Source organism: Bicyclus anynana, chromosome 19 (genome assembly GCF_947172395.1).
Source record: "Bicyclus anynana chromosome 19, ilBicAnyn1.1, whole genome shotgun sequence".
In the NCBI taxonomy this organism is placed as follows: domain Eukaryota; kingdom Metazoa; phylum Arthropoda; class Insecta; order Lepidoptera; family Nymphalidae; genus Bicyclus; species Bicyclus anynana.
Window position 1 is genome coordinate 6665915 of NC_069101.1, and position 20232 is coordinate 6686146.

The following is a 20232-nucleotide window of genomic DNA, read 5'->3' on the forward strand; positions in this document are numbered from 1 at the left end:
TGATTAGAAAAGTTTCTGCTTTGTTTATCGACGTTTTCTTTCCGTTGATTAATATTTGTTTTGTAGCAACTTTTTATTAATGTTAGTTGTATAGTAGATTGTATTTATAATTGATTTGTTTATTTAGATTATAGATAAGTGATAAAAAATTTACTGAGTTTTCAAAACAAATTCGTTGGTAAAATGCGATTTAGGTATGCTTACACGTTTTGTATACAAGTTTGTATTTGTTCTTAGCTTTTAACTGTCTGGTAAATATTTAACAAATAAGTATTGAAAACAAGAGCATATTAGCACTACATACACACATAGACTACGTATACATTTAAAATTAATTAAAATGGTCCTATAAAACCATAAAAATAGATTTTAAAATACAATACAACTATGATTTTCCTTATTAAATATTAGTTATAAAAATATTATTTTCTTTTTATAAAAAGTTAACTTATCGTATTTATTGTCTTGCTAAGTTTTCTATATCTCAACAATGGAGTAAAACTTTACTTTTCATTCAAGTGCTCGCGAGCCATTCTGTAGAATAAAATTAATTACGTACTGCTTTCGTTACACTCTGTTTTTTATTATTAGATTATGTACCCAGTAGTTATACTTTAAGCTGTTCTTTTCTAAGTAAATTTGTGTTGTTTGCAAGCCAAGCGGCCTTATTATCTAAGATCAACTTAATCTTTTGGTTTAATATTTATACATACCGTTGTATTATTTTCAGACACTTAACTACAAATTAGATTGCAAGATATAATTTATATGAAACTTACGTTACAGGTGTGTCCCATATACAAACACTTTACAAAACTAGCCCGGTATTTAATTAATAAGACTTACAGACTAATAATACTGAACGACAACAAAAATTGCTTATAGTTCTATCATAATATCATATAAGTTAATACGAAAATCACACGAAAGCAAAGCTGTTAACCAAAAAGATGTCGCTTGTAGTTACTACGAAAATGTTTACAACGAGAAAATTTTAATAAATATGAGTACTTATCTATTTCAAACTAGCTTATACTCGTTAATAAGTTTATATTATTTTTGAGAGAGTACGTACCTACAGCCATCGGTCCCACTGAGCATAGATAAAGGAATATAGCTAACGCTTCTTATAACCGTGGTCGGTCCTATGCCAGGTGCCAGTATGCCAGTGAGAGTAATCTTGAAGGCTAATAGGACTTTAAGATTGAGCATGTTCGCACTTGTGCACTAAATCATCTCGTAGATTGATTAAACCACTGTTGCCGATAATGGATTAAGCAACCAATAATGGTCGCTTAGTCTAATTAAGAGTCTATAACTCAAAGGTGACAGACTATGGTGGTATAGGTAGGACTATACCACCATATAGGTGGTATAGGACTGGGCGGAACGGGCTGAAATTTGGCATGCAGGTAGATGTTATGACGTAGGCATCTGACGGCCTCCGTGGCGCAGTGGTATGCGCGGTGGATTTACAAAACGGAGGTCCTGGGTTCGATCCCCGGCTGGGCAGATTGAGATTTTCTTAATTTGTCCAGGTCTGGCTGGTGGGAGGCTTCGGCCGTGGCTAATTACCACCCTACCGGCAAAGACGTACCGCCAAGCGATTCGTTCCGGTACGATCCCGTGTAGAAACCGAAAGGGGTGTGGATTTTCATCCTCCTCCTAACAAGTTAGCCCGCTTCCATCTTAGACTGCATCATTACTTACCATCAGGTGAGATTGTAGTCAAGGGCTAACTTGTAAAGAATAAAAAGAAAAAAAATCCGCTAAGAAAGGGGTTGAAAGTTTGTATGGAAAGTTTTTAGAGTTACAGTTTTAAAAGTTTGTTCATAAATGATAAACAAAAAAAAATAAGAAATATAACGTTATTCAAGAATTTTTAAAATTCAACACCTAATGTGGTGAAATTGGGGTTGAAAGTTTACATTGAGTTCAACGTGGACGAAATCGCGGGCGTCCGCTTGTTTGATAAATCACTTTTCATCCATTAAACAGATGGATGAAGGTCGTTTCTAATACCGATCTTCGACCACAATAGTAGGATAGGAGTCTGAGCTTACAAACTTTCAGCTTTTACGAAACGAAAGTCTAGCTATCACAGGCTCTCCATCTTTATTGTCGCAAGGTTTCTGCACATACTCCATTTCTACGTTGACTTTTTCCTCTATGTTTTACGTCAGTTGACGGTATTTTCCACAAACAATGAAAGCTAATTTTCCCTCGGCTTCATTTCCATACCGTACATGCCCCAGCATGTCGTTTTAGTTTAAAATACACTTGATTTTTACAATATAAAGCGGTTTATACGCTACGCCACGCTAGACTCGGCTTCTGCGAAAAAAGTCCTCCCATCTCAACAAACTTACGTCTCCGACAGACGGGAATGTACTCGAGTGCATATTTGTGTTCATTAATGAGGGTGGATTATGAAAGTTATTTTATCTGTACAGTTATTCGTTCGGTTATGTCTGGATAGGAGTATTCCACTTCGTTATCCGATTTATATACGTGCCAGTGAGCCTTTAGGGCACAAGTAAGCTTATTTATACCTACTAGGTACTTGAAAACAATGAATGATACGTATTATATATTTTTTTATTCTTTAAAAGTTATTCCGTGGCTATCAATCTCACCTGCAGGTTTATTCTTTAACGATGTTTTGTCTAATTCGCAAGTGCGAGTTTCAAGTTCACCTCTATGTCTCTCTGTCTAACACGATACTATAGAATGAGACGGATAGAGGAGAATTCGAAATTCGCACTTGCGAGTTTGCGAGGCAAACCATCGTTACAGAATAACCCAACGTTACTGATGGTAAGTAATGATGGTGATGTAATCTAAGATGGATTGATGGAAATTTGGTAACTATTTTAAAAGCAAAGTGCGAACGTCTATTTTAATACAAATAACACTGTAAGAATATGCCAGTTCGAAAGTGAATTTCTCATTTGTTAGAGTGGTTTGAAACTGCTTTCTTAAATTTTTTACACGCCGATGAAAACGAGATCGTCTGCATATCTTAATGACTAACAGTACATCAATCAAATTAATATATGGACAACACCTACACCACTCCTAAAATATAACGTAAACTTTTACAGTCAGATCGATTTGCACTCCGTTCATAATAAGATTGTGAGCCTGTCATAGTCAGACCTTCGTGATTTTATATAAACTGAAAGTTTTTCAGCCCATGCTCTTATCACAGATACTCGTAAATACCGTTAGGCGACTATGGAGACTATGGAGCCGTGATAGCCCTGTGGATATGACCTCTGCCTCCCATCCGGAGGGTGTGGGTTCGAATCCGGTCCGGGGCATGCACCTTCAACTTTTCAGTTGTGTGCATTTTAAGAAATTAAATATCACGTATCTCAAACAGTGAAGGAAAACATCGTGAGGAAATCTGCATACCAGAGAATTTTCTTATTTCTCTGCGTGTGTGAAATCTGCCAATCCGCATTGGGCCAGCGTGGTGGACTATTGGCCTAACCCCTCTCATTCTGAGAGGAGACTCGAGCTCAGCAGTGAGCCGAATATGGGTTGATAACGAAGATGTGTATTTGAATAAAAAAAAAACTTTCTTCCACGCCTTAAAATCTGACTAAAACTAAACAAAAACTTTCATATAAAAATTCTTGGTCTTCTTAATATTTAAAAGTACCCAGATAAATTCAACTAAAAATTTAAAGGGTTTTTTTTCGTTCTCGTTGGTTCAGTCGTTTCGCATGCCCGCCCTACTTCAAAGTACTACACAAACAAAATACTTTTTACTTTATAGTACTTTTCAGATTTTTTTTAATAAATATAAAAGCTCTACAAACTGTGGAGGCGAAATCATTGAATTGTAAATAAACGTTTGCTTTAGATATGAATATTGGCAATTGAAAAGCCAAATAACCAGTGAACCATAAAATATTAGATACGTATAAAAGGTCAGTCAGCGGATCAATACAAAATTGCTATCGGTATACCCAATTCATACGGAGTACTAACGGAAGAACCAGTCAGTGATATAGCTCAGCGAGTCGCGAAGCTAAAGTGGCAATGGGCAGGCCACATAGTTCGAAGAGCCGATGGACGTTGGGGTCCCAAGGTGTTGGAATGGCGACCCCGCAGTGTTGGTCACTAGGTGCACCGAATACATCAAGCGGGTTGCAGGGAGCCGCTGAATTCCCGCGGCTCGGGACCGTTTTGTTTGGAAGTCTATCTAAGAGGCCTATGTCCAGCAGTGGACGTCCATCGGCTGTTAATGATGATGATGATGACTAGCGGAAGCCCTACGGTTTCACCCGCGTAGACGCGCGATAGATCAAAGATAAGTATGAAGCGTCGTGAGCCACACACAGTATTGCTACATGTCGAAAGAATTAAGTTTAATCGTAGCACCGTAGCACTCGTAGCACATCTGGACTGTCTATCTCTTTGTCACGATGAGCTATACTATTAATTTAGTATAACTAGTAATTTAAGTAGTCGATAAACCACAGATCGAAGCACAGTATTGCTTGTCGACAGAATTAAGTTTAATGGTAGCACCGTAGCAATCGTAGCACACCCCCGGACTGTCTATCTCTTTGTCACAAAGAGCTATACTATTAATTTAGTATAACTAGTAATTTAAGTAGTCGATAAATATCTACCGAAATTACATTTGGGCGTGATAGCCCAGTGGACACGACCACGTTCGGTTCGGTGTTTTGATTCCGTTCCGGGGCATGCATATGCGACTTTTCAGTTGTGTGCATTTTAAGAAATTAAATATTATGTATTTAAGACGGTGAAGGAAAAATTTCGTGAGGAAACCAGAGTACTTGAGAATTTTCTTAATTCTCTACGTATGAGAAGTCAACCAATCCGCATTGGGCTAGCGTGGTAAAGCCTAACCCCTTTCATTCTTGGAGGAGACTCGTGCCTCGTGCAGTGAGTCGAATATGGGTTGTTAGTGATGATGATTACATCTGGATAGGTATATACAGTGGCGTGCACTTCATACATCCATTAAAGTACTGCATACCCTAAGAGTTCTCTTTTTAATGCTTATTATATACAGATTTTTCTAATTTGCTTAATTTTATTAGTAGTGATCGACAACCTCATGCACGCCACTGGGTATATATTGTATTTAGCTTACAGTTGTATTTTGTATTACTAAACCTAAATTTTTTAGATATACTTTATGATGATTTGATGATTATAATATGTGAGCCGTTAATGACAGGCATATTTTAACAGTATTAACATAGCTTTTAAATTTAAGTTTAATAAACATTTTGCAAGTGAATACATGCGTCCGTAGAGTACGTGCTGTTCGCATGAACAAATTAAAGCATATTCGATTGCTGCCATGCATCTTTGTCATCATCAATTTTAGAGAAAGTTCGACATAATAAATGAATACATCGATTATACATGGATATATCGTTAATATATGGATATATTTTTAGTATTAAAGCAATATCTGTTTTCCGTTGTTTTTAAATATTTTACTGTTATGTATATTTTATTATTCTTGTATATTTATTTCCCGCAGACAACCTTAAAATCGCCTTTGCGCATTTTATATTTTATTGATACTTTTCTTTTGTATTTTTTTGTTCATGTTACTTTATATTTTTGTGCAATAATGAGTTCATTCATCTATATATCATTTATGCACCTATACAAGCGTATAATAATAATATATTATGTATATACATATTTTGCTTTCAAAGAATTTTGACCTACTCTCGTTAGTTGTGTTTACCTATAAGTTCTACTTACTTTTACGTATATTAAAAGATTTGTTACGAACAAAGGGCACTTCGAAATTTAAACATTTTAACATTTTAACCTTTACCTTACTTTTTGGACAATCAAAACTACTCTTTAGGATGTTTAAAAACGTTATGTACAAAATATAGTTAAAATAAGCACTTTTTAAATTGAAAATTATAGCAATCATTAAACATTCTTGTATTATTTATATTTTAAAATAAACATAACCAATATTATCTTTTCCTCCCAACTAAGCAAAAAATGTGTGCTAAGATGAAGTACAGCAATAGTCCATTTAACTATTGAGCTACTGAGGCTTCGCTATTACTTTTTATTTGCCCACAACTTGTATCCCAGATCTCGTGACTCACTTCTTCCTACTACTAACTCTAGATATGTCGGATTTCCGGTTTCATAACCATAGTTATTCATCATCATTATCAACCCATATTTGGCTCACTGTTGAGTACGAGTCTCCTCTCAGAAGTAGATGGGTTAGGTTGTAGGTAATCCACCACGCTGGTCCAATGTGGATTAGCAGACTTTTTATCATATGAGAATTAAGAAACTTGCTAGTTTCTTCACGATGTTTTTCCGTCACCGTTTGAGACACGTGATATTTTAACCGTCGCACGAGAACTTTTTTAAACGAACGTTAAAAAAGCGTTGGAATATAAGTATGAAGTTAACATATTAATGAACGCCCAAAATTGAAAATGCAACATATTAATGGAGATCTATTTCCAACGCCCAAAATTGAAAATGCAACTCTGCTCGAAAAAAAGCATTGTGTTTTAAAAACGATGTCGTGTGAACTTATATTTGGGAATGCATTTGTTGCATTTGAAGGCTTTTTTATCGTCCGTAAACAAAATTCTCGTGCGAATGAGGGCTTAATTTCTTAAATGTTATATTTAACTTATTGACGCCAATATAAGTAGGTAACTATATCTATATTGTAATTACTTAGCCTACTGTTAATTTCAAAGTTAGAGTCAATCTAAAACAAGCGACTCACGCAAACATTCGCGAAACGCGAAGTATTTCCGAATTACAAAGTTTTGATGGAAAAATGTATTAATTAAACGCTGCGAATGTGTCTGAGAGCTCATCAAAAATGTATGGAATTCGTATGATTTGCATAAAAGTCATTTTATTGGCTCGCAAGACAAACAGAATGGGATATTATCCGCTGGAACGAGTCCAACGTCGCGGTGGGGGCACCTGCTCTGCGCTCGCGGCCCGTGATGCTGATTGCTGTTGGCAAACTTGACAGTTGATTCGTTTTTATACGAAGGTATAATTTGTGATGTTCAAAAGATCTACGGTGATATGAAAAAAATATTTTTTTTTTTATTAATGCAATTTCGAAAAGGGTGGATATTTTGTACATCATCATCATTATTAACCCATATTCGGCTCACTGCTGAGCTCGAGTCTCTTCTCAGAATGAGCCAATAGTCCACCACGCTGGCCAAATGCGGATTGGCAGACTTCACACACGCAGAGAATTAAGAAAATTCTCTGGTGTGCAGGTTTCCTTACGATGTTTTATAACATTATTTAATTTCTTAAAATGCACACAACTGAAAAGTTCGAGGTGCATGCCCCGAAATAGCATATTCAACTAAAGCATTAGGAACATACAAGTTGCAAGTTGAATTGTTTACTAGATATAATCCTGTATTACTGGTGGGTGCCCAGCTCATCCACCAAGAAATACAGTTAACATATAACAAAATTACGTAAAACATTGTCTGAGCGTGTATGTAAGTCCCATGGTGGTCAAACCTTAAGACAACCTTTTTGACGGCCTCTGTGGCGCAATGGTATACGCGGTAGATTTACAAGACGGAGGTCCTAGCTTCGATCCCCGGCTGGGCCGATTGAGGTTTTCTTAATTGGTCCAGGTCTGGCTGGTGGGAGGCTTCGGCTGTGGCTAGTTACCACCCTACCGGCAAATCGCTTGGCGGTACCCAAGCGATTTAGCGTTCCGGTACGATGCCGTGTAGAAACCGGAAGCAGTGTGGATTTTCATCCTCCTCCTAACAAGTTAGCCCGCTTCCATCTTAGATGGTAAGTGATGATGCAATCACTTACCATCAGATGAGATTGTAGTCAAGGGCTAACTTGTAAAGAATAAAAAAATAAAAATAAAAAAAACATTTCCTTGCTTAAATAAAAATTAAAACAAAAAACAAAATTAGAAGACAGGTGTTTCACAGCACCTACTCGTGTTATGAAACATCCATGTTATTTTTTTTCCAGCTCAGATCTATTAGGGTTACATATTTTCTAGATTGGGTCAGGTCTGGTCTAACAGAAAAGACATAGCCAAAAGAATTACCGTTCCGATACAAATATTCTGAAAAACGATTCACCCATCTTAGACTAGTCGTATGTAAAAGCGCATACAAGTGTTAACTTGTTGATTAAATAAGTGGATGAATTACATTAAAGCCATCATTATTGTGTCTGTCATCCATCTAATGAATATTGTCAAGGCGGAGTGAAAAGTTCGGAAGAATTAATGAGACGATAATTATGTAGAGGGCATCTGCCAACGCGGACACTCCCCAGCCGCCATTAAATATTCATTAGACGTCAATCAAATCAGCTTTTGATTAATGATTAAATACACTGTTAAATATTACTTCGTAAACTACCTATTTTGTATGCGGTTCGCGAAGTCGCTCGCTCTTGCCTTATGATGCCTTCGTCTATATAGAGACGAGGTTTGAAAATAATAATTTTTTTGTAATGTTGTGAGTCCATCAACATTATCAACCCATATTCGTCTCACTGCTGAGCTCATAATGAGATATTCGTCTCAGAATGAGAGGAGTTAGGACAATAGTCCAACACGCTGGCTCTGGTATACAGGTTTCCTCACGATGTTTTTGATGACATGTGATATTGAATTTCTTGAAATTTCATATATTTATTATAAGGAAATTTATTTATATAAGTTTTGTTTTGTTTCAGATGTTAAATCGGACGTTTCGACAGCGGGCATTAGTGGTTAGATAGTCCGCACTTTAGCTTTTATAAATAATAGTACAAACGGATCGAACTTATCTTCTTCTAACTTTAGGGAAACGGCTTCGTAGACGTAGCGTAGCACATAAAGTAAAGGAGATTTTTGCAAGGCGGCTATTCACCGCGATAAATTAGAGTAAGATAAGTGTTATCGTGTAGTTTTATAGGAGAAAACAATGCCAGAGGTTCTCATAAAGCATAGATATCTCGGTTGTGAGTGTAGGGTAGAATAGGGGGGTAGCATGTGTGAAAATAAGGAGGAGGCCCGGTGTGAGGCGGTGGAGACTCCTAAACGTCTCTGCTGGCCGCGCAGGCCCCCCGCTCCCCTGCCGGACACCAGGGGGCTTTGTTGTGCCAAACTTCTGAGGAAAAATGGAAAGTCGAAAAAGGTAAGCGATGCTTCAAAACGTACCCACGGGGTAAATGTACTTTGGAAAACTTACAGCTATGCCTGAATGACCTGTTACGATAAACATTACCGTACTGTATATTTGTACCATAAATTCTTTACAATTTTTCGCTTCTGTAAGTAATGTGATATCTAAAAAAATACTATTTTAAAAGACAATTATGAGACAATTTTTTAAACTTTCAAATAATTTTCGTGTCAAAAATAATGTGTTTTTTTTATTTGCTTAAAAAACATAAGTTGAGTTGGTCGTTAAAAAATAGCCTCCTGTAAAATAGTTATTTTTTTTTAATCAAAGAGGAGTATTGTATTTTGAATTTTGAACAATGAATAAAACTTGTCGCCGTTATAAATTAATAATTATATTCCACCATAAGAGGCATTATGTATGAAGTAATTTATTACAGCCTTAAATTTACGACTGAGCTACGCCTATCAGCCTAAGATCCCCCATATTTCAAGGTAGAGCGCATTTAAGCCTTATAATCAAAGTTTCTACTGAAATTCGGTCACGGCGGTTAACTAACCGTACTTACGGAATTGACTTTACTCAATCTATACCGCACCGGCTATTATATAGAGCCTTGGGTTATACGCACAGGTAAATATGTACTCGTAGCGAATAATAAATTATTTGTTTTAGTCTAGACAAATAAATAAAACTGGAATATCTTGCTATATTTATAAAATAAGTTATGACATAATATTCTAATTATTTTTAATAGAATATTATGTCATATTATTATTATGTAAGCTTGGTAAAGGTCGTAATAAGGGGTCTTAGACCATGAATTTAAGTTATAACTTATAATCATATTTCCTGCCTGTAATTCATGGTCTAAGACCTCTTACTTATGACCTTTACCAAGCTGGTTACTGGATGAAAAGTATATCAAATTTAATGTCATTTCTTGGACTTTTTTAGGCAACCTATTGGCAATATATTTATCGATATATCTAAGTTGATGAGGAAGATCGCCTTATATTCGGGTCCTTTACTACCGCCAGTATTCTAGCCACCATTCCACTTAAACATGATTTGTATAGCTATTGGGATATGTAAGCTAAAGTTTCATATTGTACAAACAAAAATAATTCATTTCGATATTTTGAAGGATTATAAAAAAAAATAATACAACCTCTAGTTAGTTAAAAAGCAAAATAATATTTGAATAGATAAATAACATAGACGTTTGTGACGGTCTCCGTGGCGCAGTGGCATGCACGGTGGATTTACAAAACGGAGGTCCTGGCTTCGATCCCTGGCTGGCCAATTGTGGTTTTCTTAATTGGTCCAGGTCTAGCTAGTGGGAGACTTCGGCCGTGGCTAGTTACCACCCTACCTAAAGACGTACCTCCAAGCGATTTAGCGTTCCAGTACGATGTCGTGTAGAAACCGAAAGGGATGTGAATTTTCATCTTCCTCCCAACAAGTTAGCCCGCTTCCATTATAGACTACATCACCACTTACCATCAGGTAAATTGTAGTCAAGGGATAACTGTAAAGACTTTTCGAGGTCACTGTTCAAATCAACACAATTTTTACATGTTCTATATATTTTCATACACTCAAAATCCCAAATTATAATTGAAAATCAGAAACTCATTAAAATTTGCAAATTACGGAATCTGCTAGCTACGAGTCGGTGCTTCGAAGTATGCAAAAGGAGTAAGTAGTTAATAATTCCAAAATTTTCGTACGTGTTACGAAAACATTCCGCAGCTTGTTAAGAAGTTGAGCAACGAAATGAGAATGATAATACAATGTACATTGTATTAAAGATCATAACTAGTCGGGGAAAATTAGATGCCTCGGAACCGCGAACTTTAGATCAAATTAGTTTTCGCTGACATCGCGTGCTCCTTCGAGTTTGATTAACCGCTTCGGGGCAAACAAATGAACGAGCTGCAAAGAGTAATAAGTGTTTCGCAGAGATGTACACTTTAATTGTGAAGTAGTGCCGCGCTTTGTCTGGTAATGTAGCTAGTCTGTGTCAGACGTACCAAGTAGAGAAATCAGACAATATGTAACAACAATAAAACAACCGTCATTGCATTATATAGTTATTATGTATGGTTAAAATATATCTTACATATTCTCGTATACTATAAACAATAGTAGCTTTCTCCCTCGTAGACCCCCTTTCCTGTAGGTATATCGGAACTTAGGTAGACCTAAATACCAGACTATTATCATATCTCTGAGTTGAATTTTATCTAGATCCGTTCAGCAGTTGAATAAGTAACAAATATCCTTAAAACAGTCGTTAAGTACTCTCAAATTTTCCATTTTCAGCACAATTTGACCTATTCCTAACAATGCCAAACACAACATTAAAGAATTAGCGAAATCGGTCTAATCATTCACGTGCGATCCAAGAAATACAGAAATTAATATAGATGCAATACATATAGTAAGACAGAGTCTAATTATGTAGATTTCTATACATTAAATTCGATATTTAAATTTTATATTACTTTCAATTGATACTTTAACTATTCCTATGAATAATTAAGTATCAATTAAAAGTAATGACCAAAATCAATGTGATATTGGGTTGGGTTGGGCTATGTCAACCCAATAACACAGTGTAATTGGCGTTTTTATAATAAACCCTTGACATTACAAAGGGCAAAAGCCAACAAATATGAAGAATCAATTTTAAATCAAGAGCTTTTTTCAAGAAAAAAAAGCATCTCTAGCAACGAAAATATAATTTAGACGAAGAAATTAGCTTTTCATCGAAAATAAAATATGTCCTAGCGTGGATGTTAAAATATTGAAAGTCTCGGGAATAAATTGAATTTGCTGCGACGAATCGAAAAAAAAAGAATTTTCTTTGAATCAAACAGCATCCGAGTGGTTGCACTGTTTTGCAATTCTAAGTCCACCAAAGAGATTTCAATCTGACTAATGTGTCTGAGATATATGAGCTTCTGCACCTAAGCTATATCACTGGGAAATTCGAAATGCATTAGGTTGTCTGTCGATAGATATTTATTCAAGATCTTCCGGAATATATCAGCTTAACGCGTTGGGTGCCGCACGTGTGATATATCTTGGATGATTTAATATAAAAATAATGATATATTAGGCAACGCACGATCTTTATGTCATAATATCCTTTTATAGATAGTGCAGAGTAGTATCAAATTTTAGTATATATTTTTTACTCTTTGCAACTTAGCCCTTGACTAAAATCTCACCTGATGGAAATAATTTATTTATTTGTTAGCACAACACCTATATAATAACTTAAAACTAATACGTATCTTACAACTATTAAATGTTAATACTAGAAAAGTGATGTGCCAATAAAATGGACCTGACTAAGCTAATATTGTAAACTTAAGTATATTTTTTAACTTAATTATGTACTAACAAGACGAACTTAATCAAATAATCTTTTTAGTTTGTTTCCAATAATTCAAATCTTACTTTAAATGTTATATTACATACTAAAAAATCCTTATATAAAGTAGGTATCCCAAAGAAAATATATTAAATGTCACCCCATTTTCCTTTCCGAGTACCGAAACCGTTTGAAGGCTTTTTCTGCTTGATTTGCGTTTGAAGCAAGACGACTTTCAATTAAATTTTGGAATGAGAAATATTCCTTCCAAAATATTTATAACTCATTTACCTATGTCATTAATACAGTCCGTCAATAGAACAGAATTTAAGAATAACTTACTTGAATTTAAGAGTAACTTACTTGTCCAAACCAATTATCTTAAAAATAATTATTTTCATGCAAGCCTTTGTAAACATTAGTTAGTTTTAGAAAGTTAGATTTTATTATATTTATTAAAAAGTCGTCTGAAAAAAAAAAACATTATTGTATGTGTAAAAGTCTGAGCCATAACTTCTTTGTTCAGTAGGTAAGATTTTTTATAATATTTTTTTTTGTAGAAACACTATCTAAGGTAGTTGACTCATATAAAATTTCATTTATACAAAGTTAATCTCGTATAGTACGAATACATGGAATAAGGGTCCGAAGTATTAAAGTTACGGATTTCTTATAAAATATTTTTCAAATTTTCGTAACGTCAAAAACGCTGTCGTCCATTTTGTGACGTCATAATGTTATTTGAACGAGTACTAAACGTCAAACTTATTGTTAACTAATATTTTTGTCAAACGCTCCGTTTGCAAGGGATTTGTTATGACGTCATGAACCAGTTATAAAATATAGACCATCATGGCCGACAGGTGTTTTCGCTCTTATTGTCAAAAACGTATGTAAAAACTAAATTTTTCATAAAATCACGTCTCAAAAAATATGAAATATCGATAAATATTTTAATCTAGTAAAACGAAAATGGACTATTTGAAAAAAGTGTCAACTAGCCTTTTATAAAAAAAAGTTGCTGATTGTAATGTGTAAAGTCGCAAACTTAAAATTAAAGTCCGTAATAATACAGCAGGCAATTGTCTAACGTATAATTAAAATAAGGCGAAGTTAAAATCACAGTATTTCAGTAGGCTCTTAAAACCCCGTCGTTAGTTAATGAAGATTTGCATAATAATGGATACTAGAAATTTGATTACGTCTCCTAAAAAGTGCTGAGATTCTAATTAGTAATTAAAAGTATTCGAAATCCTTTGTTGGGAGAGTGCTCTTATTCTCTCAGTTGTATTTTCCTGTAATTTTCTCACAGGATTGTGAATAAAAGAGATTAAAACAGCTTATTAAGGCGTTGAAGCGATTTAATTTTGGTTATTTTCACAGATTAATCAATAATAGGCAGATAGAGCGTAGGGAACATGACGGTGTCGTTGCCGCTCCAAATACAAAATTCAAAAATGAATACATTCTCGAGTCAGTACAACACGAAGCGTCGAATAAGTCATTTTCAATATTATTCAAGAAAAATGGAATACCATGTTTTTAAATATTTTAAAAGCTATTCACAAAAACTAAAGACATAAGATGGAGTATTTTTTATTGGTACTTATTGATTATTGTAATAATTTAGTTAGAGGATTTTGTTTTATAGCAGTTTTAGCAGACTCAGGAGTGGATTACAAAAATATGAAAACCAGTATCGAACAAAAGTTATGATTCACAATATTTGTCAGGACATCTTAATTAACAAATCAAACTGTAACCCAAATAAGACCCTGGCAGAGAAGATCTTGAGTGGTTTCAAGCACTTGTGAACGTTGTGTGTAGGGTTAAAGGCACCTTTGACAGTTAACTAACACTCCCCTTTTCCACTCGAGTCACTCTCCCCGCCTATCCCAAGCAACCCATAAAGAATTACACAACAGGAAATATGGCGACTCGAACTCTACGAGCATACTGAAGCGGACCGTACGACGAGCGCCTTATATAGCAAGCCGCCAACCAATCGTAACCCCTCTCTGACTCCCCACTCTTTACGGAAACAAGTCGCGCCACCTGACGTCATATTCATCTTATACTACTATTTCTAGTATGTTTTTGTTTTCATAAGAGCGAGAAATGTAAAATACATTAACAATTTACCAGATATCATAAAAAGTAACGTCATGAAATAGGGTAAAGTAGAAAACTTTTCTCTCATTTTCTTATTTCTTCGTTTTACACCTCTTTCATAGAGTTTTAGCTAAGTAATATTATAATGTATATGAACACTGCATAAAAGCTGCACTATTAGCATATTTTTCGCGTTGAATTATAAAAAGTTTTGTGAATTTTTCAGTGAGATATCTCGGTAGTCGTACATTTATAATGCGTAATCACTTCATCATTTTACGAGTAAATAGCCTTGGCTTATTCTCTTCTCTTATTCACTTTGGTTTATTATTTCCCATAGGTATTCTGGTAGGAAATGACCCTTGTGAAAGAATAACGCGCTTGGGTTTTCTTAAAATCAAATAAATTATTGCGCCAGTAATGACGCAACATCTCCGTCTCTATAGTATCTATTAATTAGTTTTTAGGGTTCCGTAGTCTACAAGGAACCCTTATAGTTTCGATATGTATTTAAAGTCGAGAACTTAAAAAACATAATTGGAAATTACCGGTATTTTTGTGTATTTACAGAACGGATTAAAGTGCTAACTTAATCTACGGAACCCTACACTGCGCGTGGCCTGACATGCACTTGGCCGTTTATTTTTTTCCTGTTGTTTTTAGCAGTCTATAATCAATACATTTTCTTATTTTTAGCGTCAATGGGATTCATTTTAAATATTTATTCTAGCTACTAAAGTATAAGTGCTTCTAAACACAGAGTTCTTTTTAACCGACTTCCAAAAAGGAGGAGGTTCTACGTTCGGCTGTATGTATGTTTTTTTTTTTTTTTTTTTTTATGTATGTCCAGCGATAATTCCGTCAATGATAGACCGATTTTGAAAATTCTTTTTTTGTTTTGTAGGGTTTACTTCCAGGGTAGTCCCATTTTTTTCATGTCAGGATCTTATGATGGCATCCTGGAGAAATTGAGGGGAACTTTCGAAAGTTGTAGAGACGGCTAGTACGTTTGTTAGTGTTTCTATAAGGTATTTTAAACCACTACAACTTTATGAAGGTTTCGAGTTGGTCTGATGATGGAGCCGAAACACAGACGATGGAACTCGTCAAGGATTTACAGCAGTCACCTTTTGTTTGGGCTTGATTAATTTGTATTGATGAGTACTTTCCACCTATATGGGTTGTGACGGTATTAAGGGTCTGGTGATGAAGACGAGGGACAGTGAAGAGAACTCTTCGACGGTTCACAGTAGCTACCTTGTGTTTGGACTTGATAAATTTGTATTGATGAGAACTTACCACCTAGATGGATTGTGACTATATTAAGGGTCTGATGATGAAGGCGAGGGACAGTGAAGAGAACTCCTCGACGGTTCACAGTAGCTACCTTGTGTTTGGACTTGATAAATTTGTATTGATGAGAACTTTCCACCTAGAAGGATTGTGACTGTATTAAGGGTCTGGTGATGAAGTCGAGGGACAGTGAAGAGAACTCCTCGACGGTTCACAGTAGCTACCTTGTGTTTGGACTTGATAAATTTGTATTATTGAGAACTTTCCACCTAGATGGATTGTGATTGTATTAAGGGTCTGATGATGAAGACTAGGGACAGTGAAGAGAACTCTTCGACGGTTCACAGTAGCTACCTTGTGTTTGGACTTGAAAAATTTGTATTGATGAGAACTTTCCATCTAGATGGATTGCGACTGTATTAAGGGTCTGGTGGTGAAGACGAAGCACAGTGAAGAGAACTCCTCGACGGCTCACAGTAGCTACCTTGTGTTTGGACTTGATAATTTTTTATTGATAAGAACTTTCCACTTAGATAGGTTGTGACTGTACACACGCAGCTAACACTAAAAATAAAAAAATAAAAATTTTAATAAAAAAAATTCAACCGACTTCCAACTCAAAAAATAACTTTAACTAAAAAGCAAAAAATAACATCCTACCTATGTGCTACCTTCTGATCAGTTTGAAGGCGGTGCCAAGCCAGTGTCGTGTTTTAATTAAAGCTGTTTCTGGAATAACCACAGAAATTTTGTAGTTTAAACGTATTTAATTAAAACATCACTGGCTTGGCACCGCCTTCAAACTGATCAGAAGGTAGCACATAGGTAGGATGTTATTTTTTGCTTTTTAGTTAAAGTTATTTTTTGAGTTGGAAGTCGGTTGAATTTTTTTTATTAAAATTTTTTCATAATATATTTATGAAACCACTTACAAAGTAAATGCGAATGTGATCAATATGTATGATATTTACTAGTACGATCAATATGGCTACTTTTCGTCTGCCTCGAAAAATAAATAAACACTATATTGAAAGAATTCCTAAGACGAGTTTTCAAAGGCTTTATACGAAATTGAAATCACCATCTCCTACGTGACTCTAGGACCGATCGTTGTATAACAGAGGTGAAACTATATTTTTCTCAACACCGTGTATGAATAGAATTATTCTACTCTCCATTTAGAATTTTGCTTCTTTTAATTTATTGTCGGTAAAATATATAAAAAACAACGCAACACAAAACTAAACATATTATATGTACCTAAATTTCATTGAACATTGTGTGGGTGAGATCGTTTTTAGCGATAAGACCGCCTTTGCGCATTTTACTTTTTTTGTGTTTTCTTGTGTCTTTATATATTTTCTGCCAAAAGCCGCTGAGACGATGGCCCTGCTTTCTGCATCAACGGGCGTGAGTACGATTTCCACAAATGGAAAATATTTGTGTAATGAACATGTAATTCTTTATATAATAGATAAGTAATTATAAATATTTATATGTACTATATAAATGTGTATGATAACTCTAGTGTACAACAATCATCGCGCTTATAGTCCTAATTAAAAATCGGCACTATGGTTCGCTATGTTCATAATTTTGTTCGATGTTGCCATGCCATACAATATACACAAAGTTTGAGCACCGATGAATAAATAAATATTTTGATCCTGAACCCAAGCACTTTAAGATTTGTTTAAATAGTAATAATTCAGAATTTTTTATTTTGACCTCAAAGCTGTAATGTCAGCATCTCATACAATTTTTTTTTCTCTCATTTATTTATATATTTATTTAACTTTTGACGTTGACTGAAACGAATACCGGAACAATAACAGTTGACTCAATATTCCACATGGTGGTAATCTCGTGAGTAAGGTCCAAGTATTTTGATACTTTTCCTTTTCAGTAATATCAACAATTATTACCATCGTGATAACCACAATGCTGACGATTGTATTTAATTACCGCAGTTCTCGATATTGCATTAATCTTGTGCGTAATGAATCTCAAGTACGCCATGTCAATCGAAGTGCCACCATTAGCCCATCGGACGTAATGGGTGGCGAGCAAACACTCCCATTGGATCCCTCCATATGTGTATTCAGTAGTCACTTATTGCTGCCTCACCTACGTCACAACATACATACATACCTATATCATCATCATCAACCCATTATTCGGCTCACTCCAGTCAGAATGGGATTAGGCAACCACGCTGGCCCAATGTGGATGGGCAGACTTCACACACGCAAAGAATTAAGAAAATTCTCAGGTATGCTGGTTTCCTAACGATGTTTTTCCTTCAACGTTTGAGACACGTGATATTTAATTTCTTAAAATGCACATAACTGAAACGTTGGAGGTGCATGCCCCTGACCGGATTCGAATCTACACCCTCCGAAATTAGAGGCAGAGGTCATATCTACTGGTTTATGACTTTGTATTGGTAGCTTGTAAATCATAACGTCCGTTTAAATAAATTAACGGCGTTTTTTGAATTTATACAAAAATCTTGTGAAGTGTTATTATAAAAAGTGGATAATCTTATTATAGAAACAGTTGCTGAAAAACTCATGTTAGTGATTTACTACTTACCAGAGATTTGTACCTTACTTTGTGAGAAGCTTTCAATGATTCAAAGTGAAAAGTATGCTAATGCGTTCCTTTTATACGGTCCCTACATTATAATATTGCTTGAGTTGAACATTATGATGAGATTATTTAGTATCCAATGATAGTTTTATGCTACTCTTGTTTACATCAGAGGGCCTAGTGGCAGTTTGATACTGTTATTTGTTTTATATATAAGGAATTGAAACAGCGCCATCTAGTGGCACTTCTGCACAACTGTTTCAATTCCATAAAAATTCGCGTTTACGTCAACGCGATAGTAACAGTATGAAAACATTGAAAGCTCCCACTAGGCACACTGAAGTATATTTTAAACTAGGCGCTGTGACTTAGTGTATAACAAAAGAGTTGATTAACAAATCTCGTGGCAACAGGTAGAATCGTAATCTGCTTTCTTTCAGAGTTCAACTGTTAATAAATGTAAAAAAAAATAGTTCAAAACAGAATGCGGTCCTCGAATTATGTACACTCAATACCTCACAGCGCCTGGTCTATATTGATGAACTCTCCGGCGCACATATATTTTTTATGGTTAATAGGCATGCGAATGACATCACGCCTGATGGAAAGCAATGATAAGGTCTAGGATGGAACGCGCTTGCCTAGAAAGTGCCTATTCGTCTTGCCTTGAAGGTGCTTAGATTATAGGTGGCAGAAAACATAGACACCGAAAATCAGTATTATACATGCATGCATTCATCATCATCATCATTGACCCATGTTCGGCTCACTGTTGAGCACGAATGTCCTCTCAGAACGATTTGATTGTATTAATAGCAGGGGTTAATGTTTTTTAACTTTTAATATAGAAACTAATCTATTTAAAACTCAATATAATTTAATTTAGTAAATTAAGATTGCTACAACACATAGCACAGAAGCGTATTTCGTAATTTGAGTTAATATATTATACTTACCTACCTTTAATAATATTATAAAGACGTAGTTTTTGGTATTGTAGATCTCTGAATCTACTAAAATGATTTGTTCCAGATCCAGAGATTAAAAAGTTTAAAAAAAAAGTTGAAAAGAAAAACCCCTTTTTAACTTTTTTTTAACATTTTAATCTCTGGATCTACTGAAATGATTTGAAAAATTCTTTTACTACTAGAAAGCCACGTTATTTGTGAGAGTCTTAGGCTATTTTTTATTCCCTTTATTCTAATGGGAACAGGAACTACGCTAATTAAACCGCGGGACGTCTGCTACAGTTCGTTTCATGTAGGATGGTGCGGGTGACGGTTCGTTTCACTCTTGATAGTTTGCCCCGATTCACGACAATAGTACGTATTATGGATGTCAAACAGGCGTCTGTCACCGTTCCCATGCTATCTGAAAATCACTTTGGTGAAATACAAGCAAGTTCGATACTTCGCTGAGTATCAAGCTTGTAAATATAAGTCGAAGAAACAGAAGTAATAACTTCGCCTTCGCCGAGTGCCGCTTAATCGATTTGTTCGCAGTTTATCGACTGAACTCTCTGAAGTGTGAATTTACTTAAGGTAGCACGATAATTTAAGTATACAAGGTGTTAAGAAAAGAAGTAGAAAAGTTCAGAATTTACGTTGTTTGATAATAACAAAAAAGTATGTCATACAATGCTATATTTTACCTACTTCTAATTATCTTGAAGAT

General features: G+C 35.1%; 1 protein-coding gene across 1 annotated transcript in view; it reads left to right on the forward strand.

Annotated features, from left to right (window-relative positions):
• The first annotated feature begins 8760 nt into the window (after positions 1-8760).
• LOC112049095 (uncharacterized) overlaps positions 8761-20232 on the forward strand; it is a 90314-nt gene continuing 78842 nt past the window's right edge. Inside the window, exon 1 of the mRNA XM_052887352.1 lies at positions 8761-9188. Within this exon, the coding sequence (XP_052743312.1) occupies positions 9042-9188 (147 nt within the window). The 5' untranslated portion in view covers positions 8761-9041. The remainder of the gene's footprint in view (positions 9189-20232) is intronic.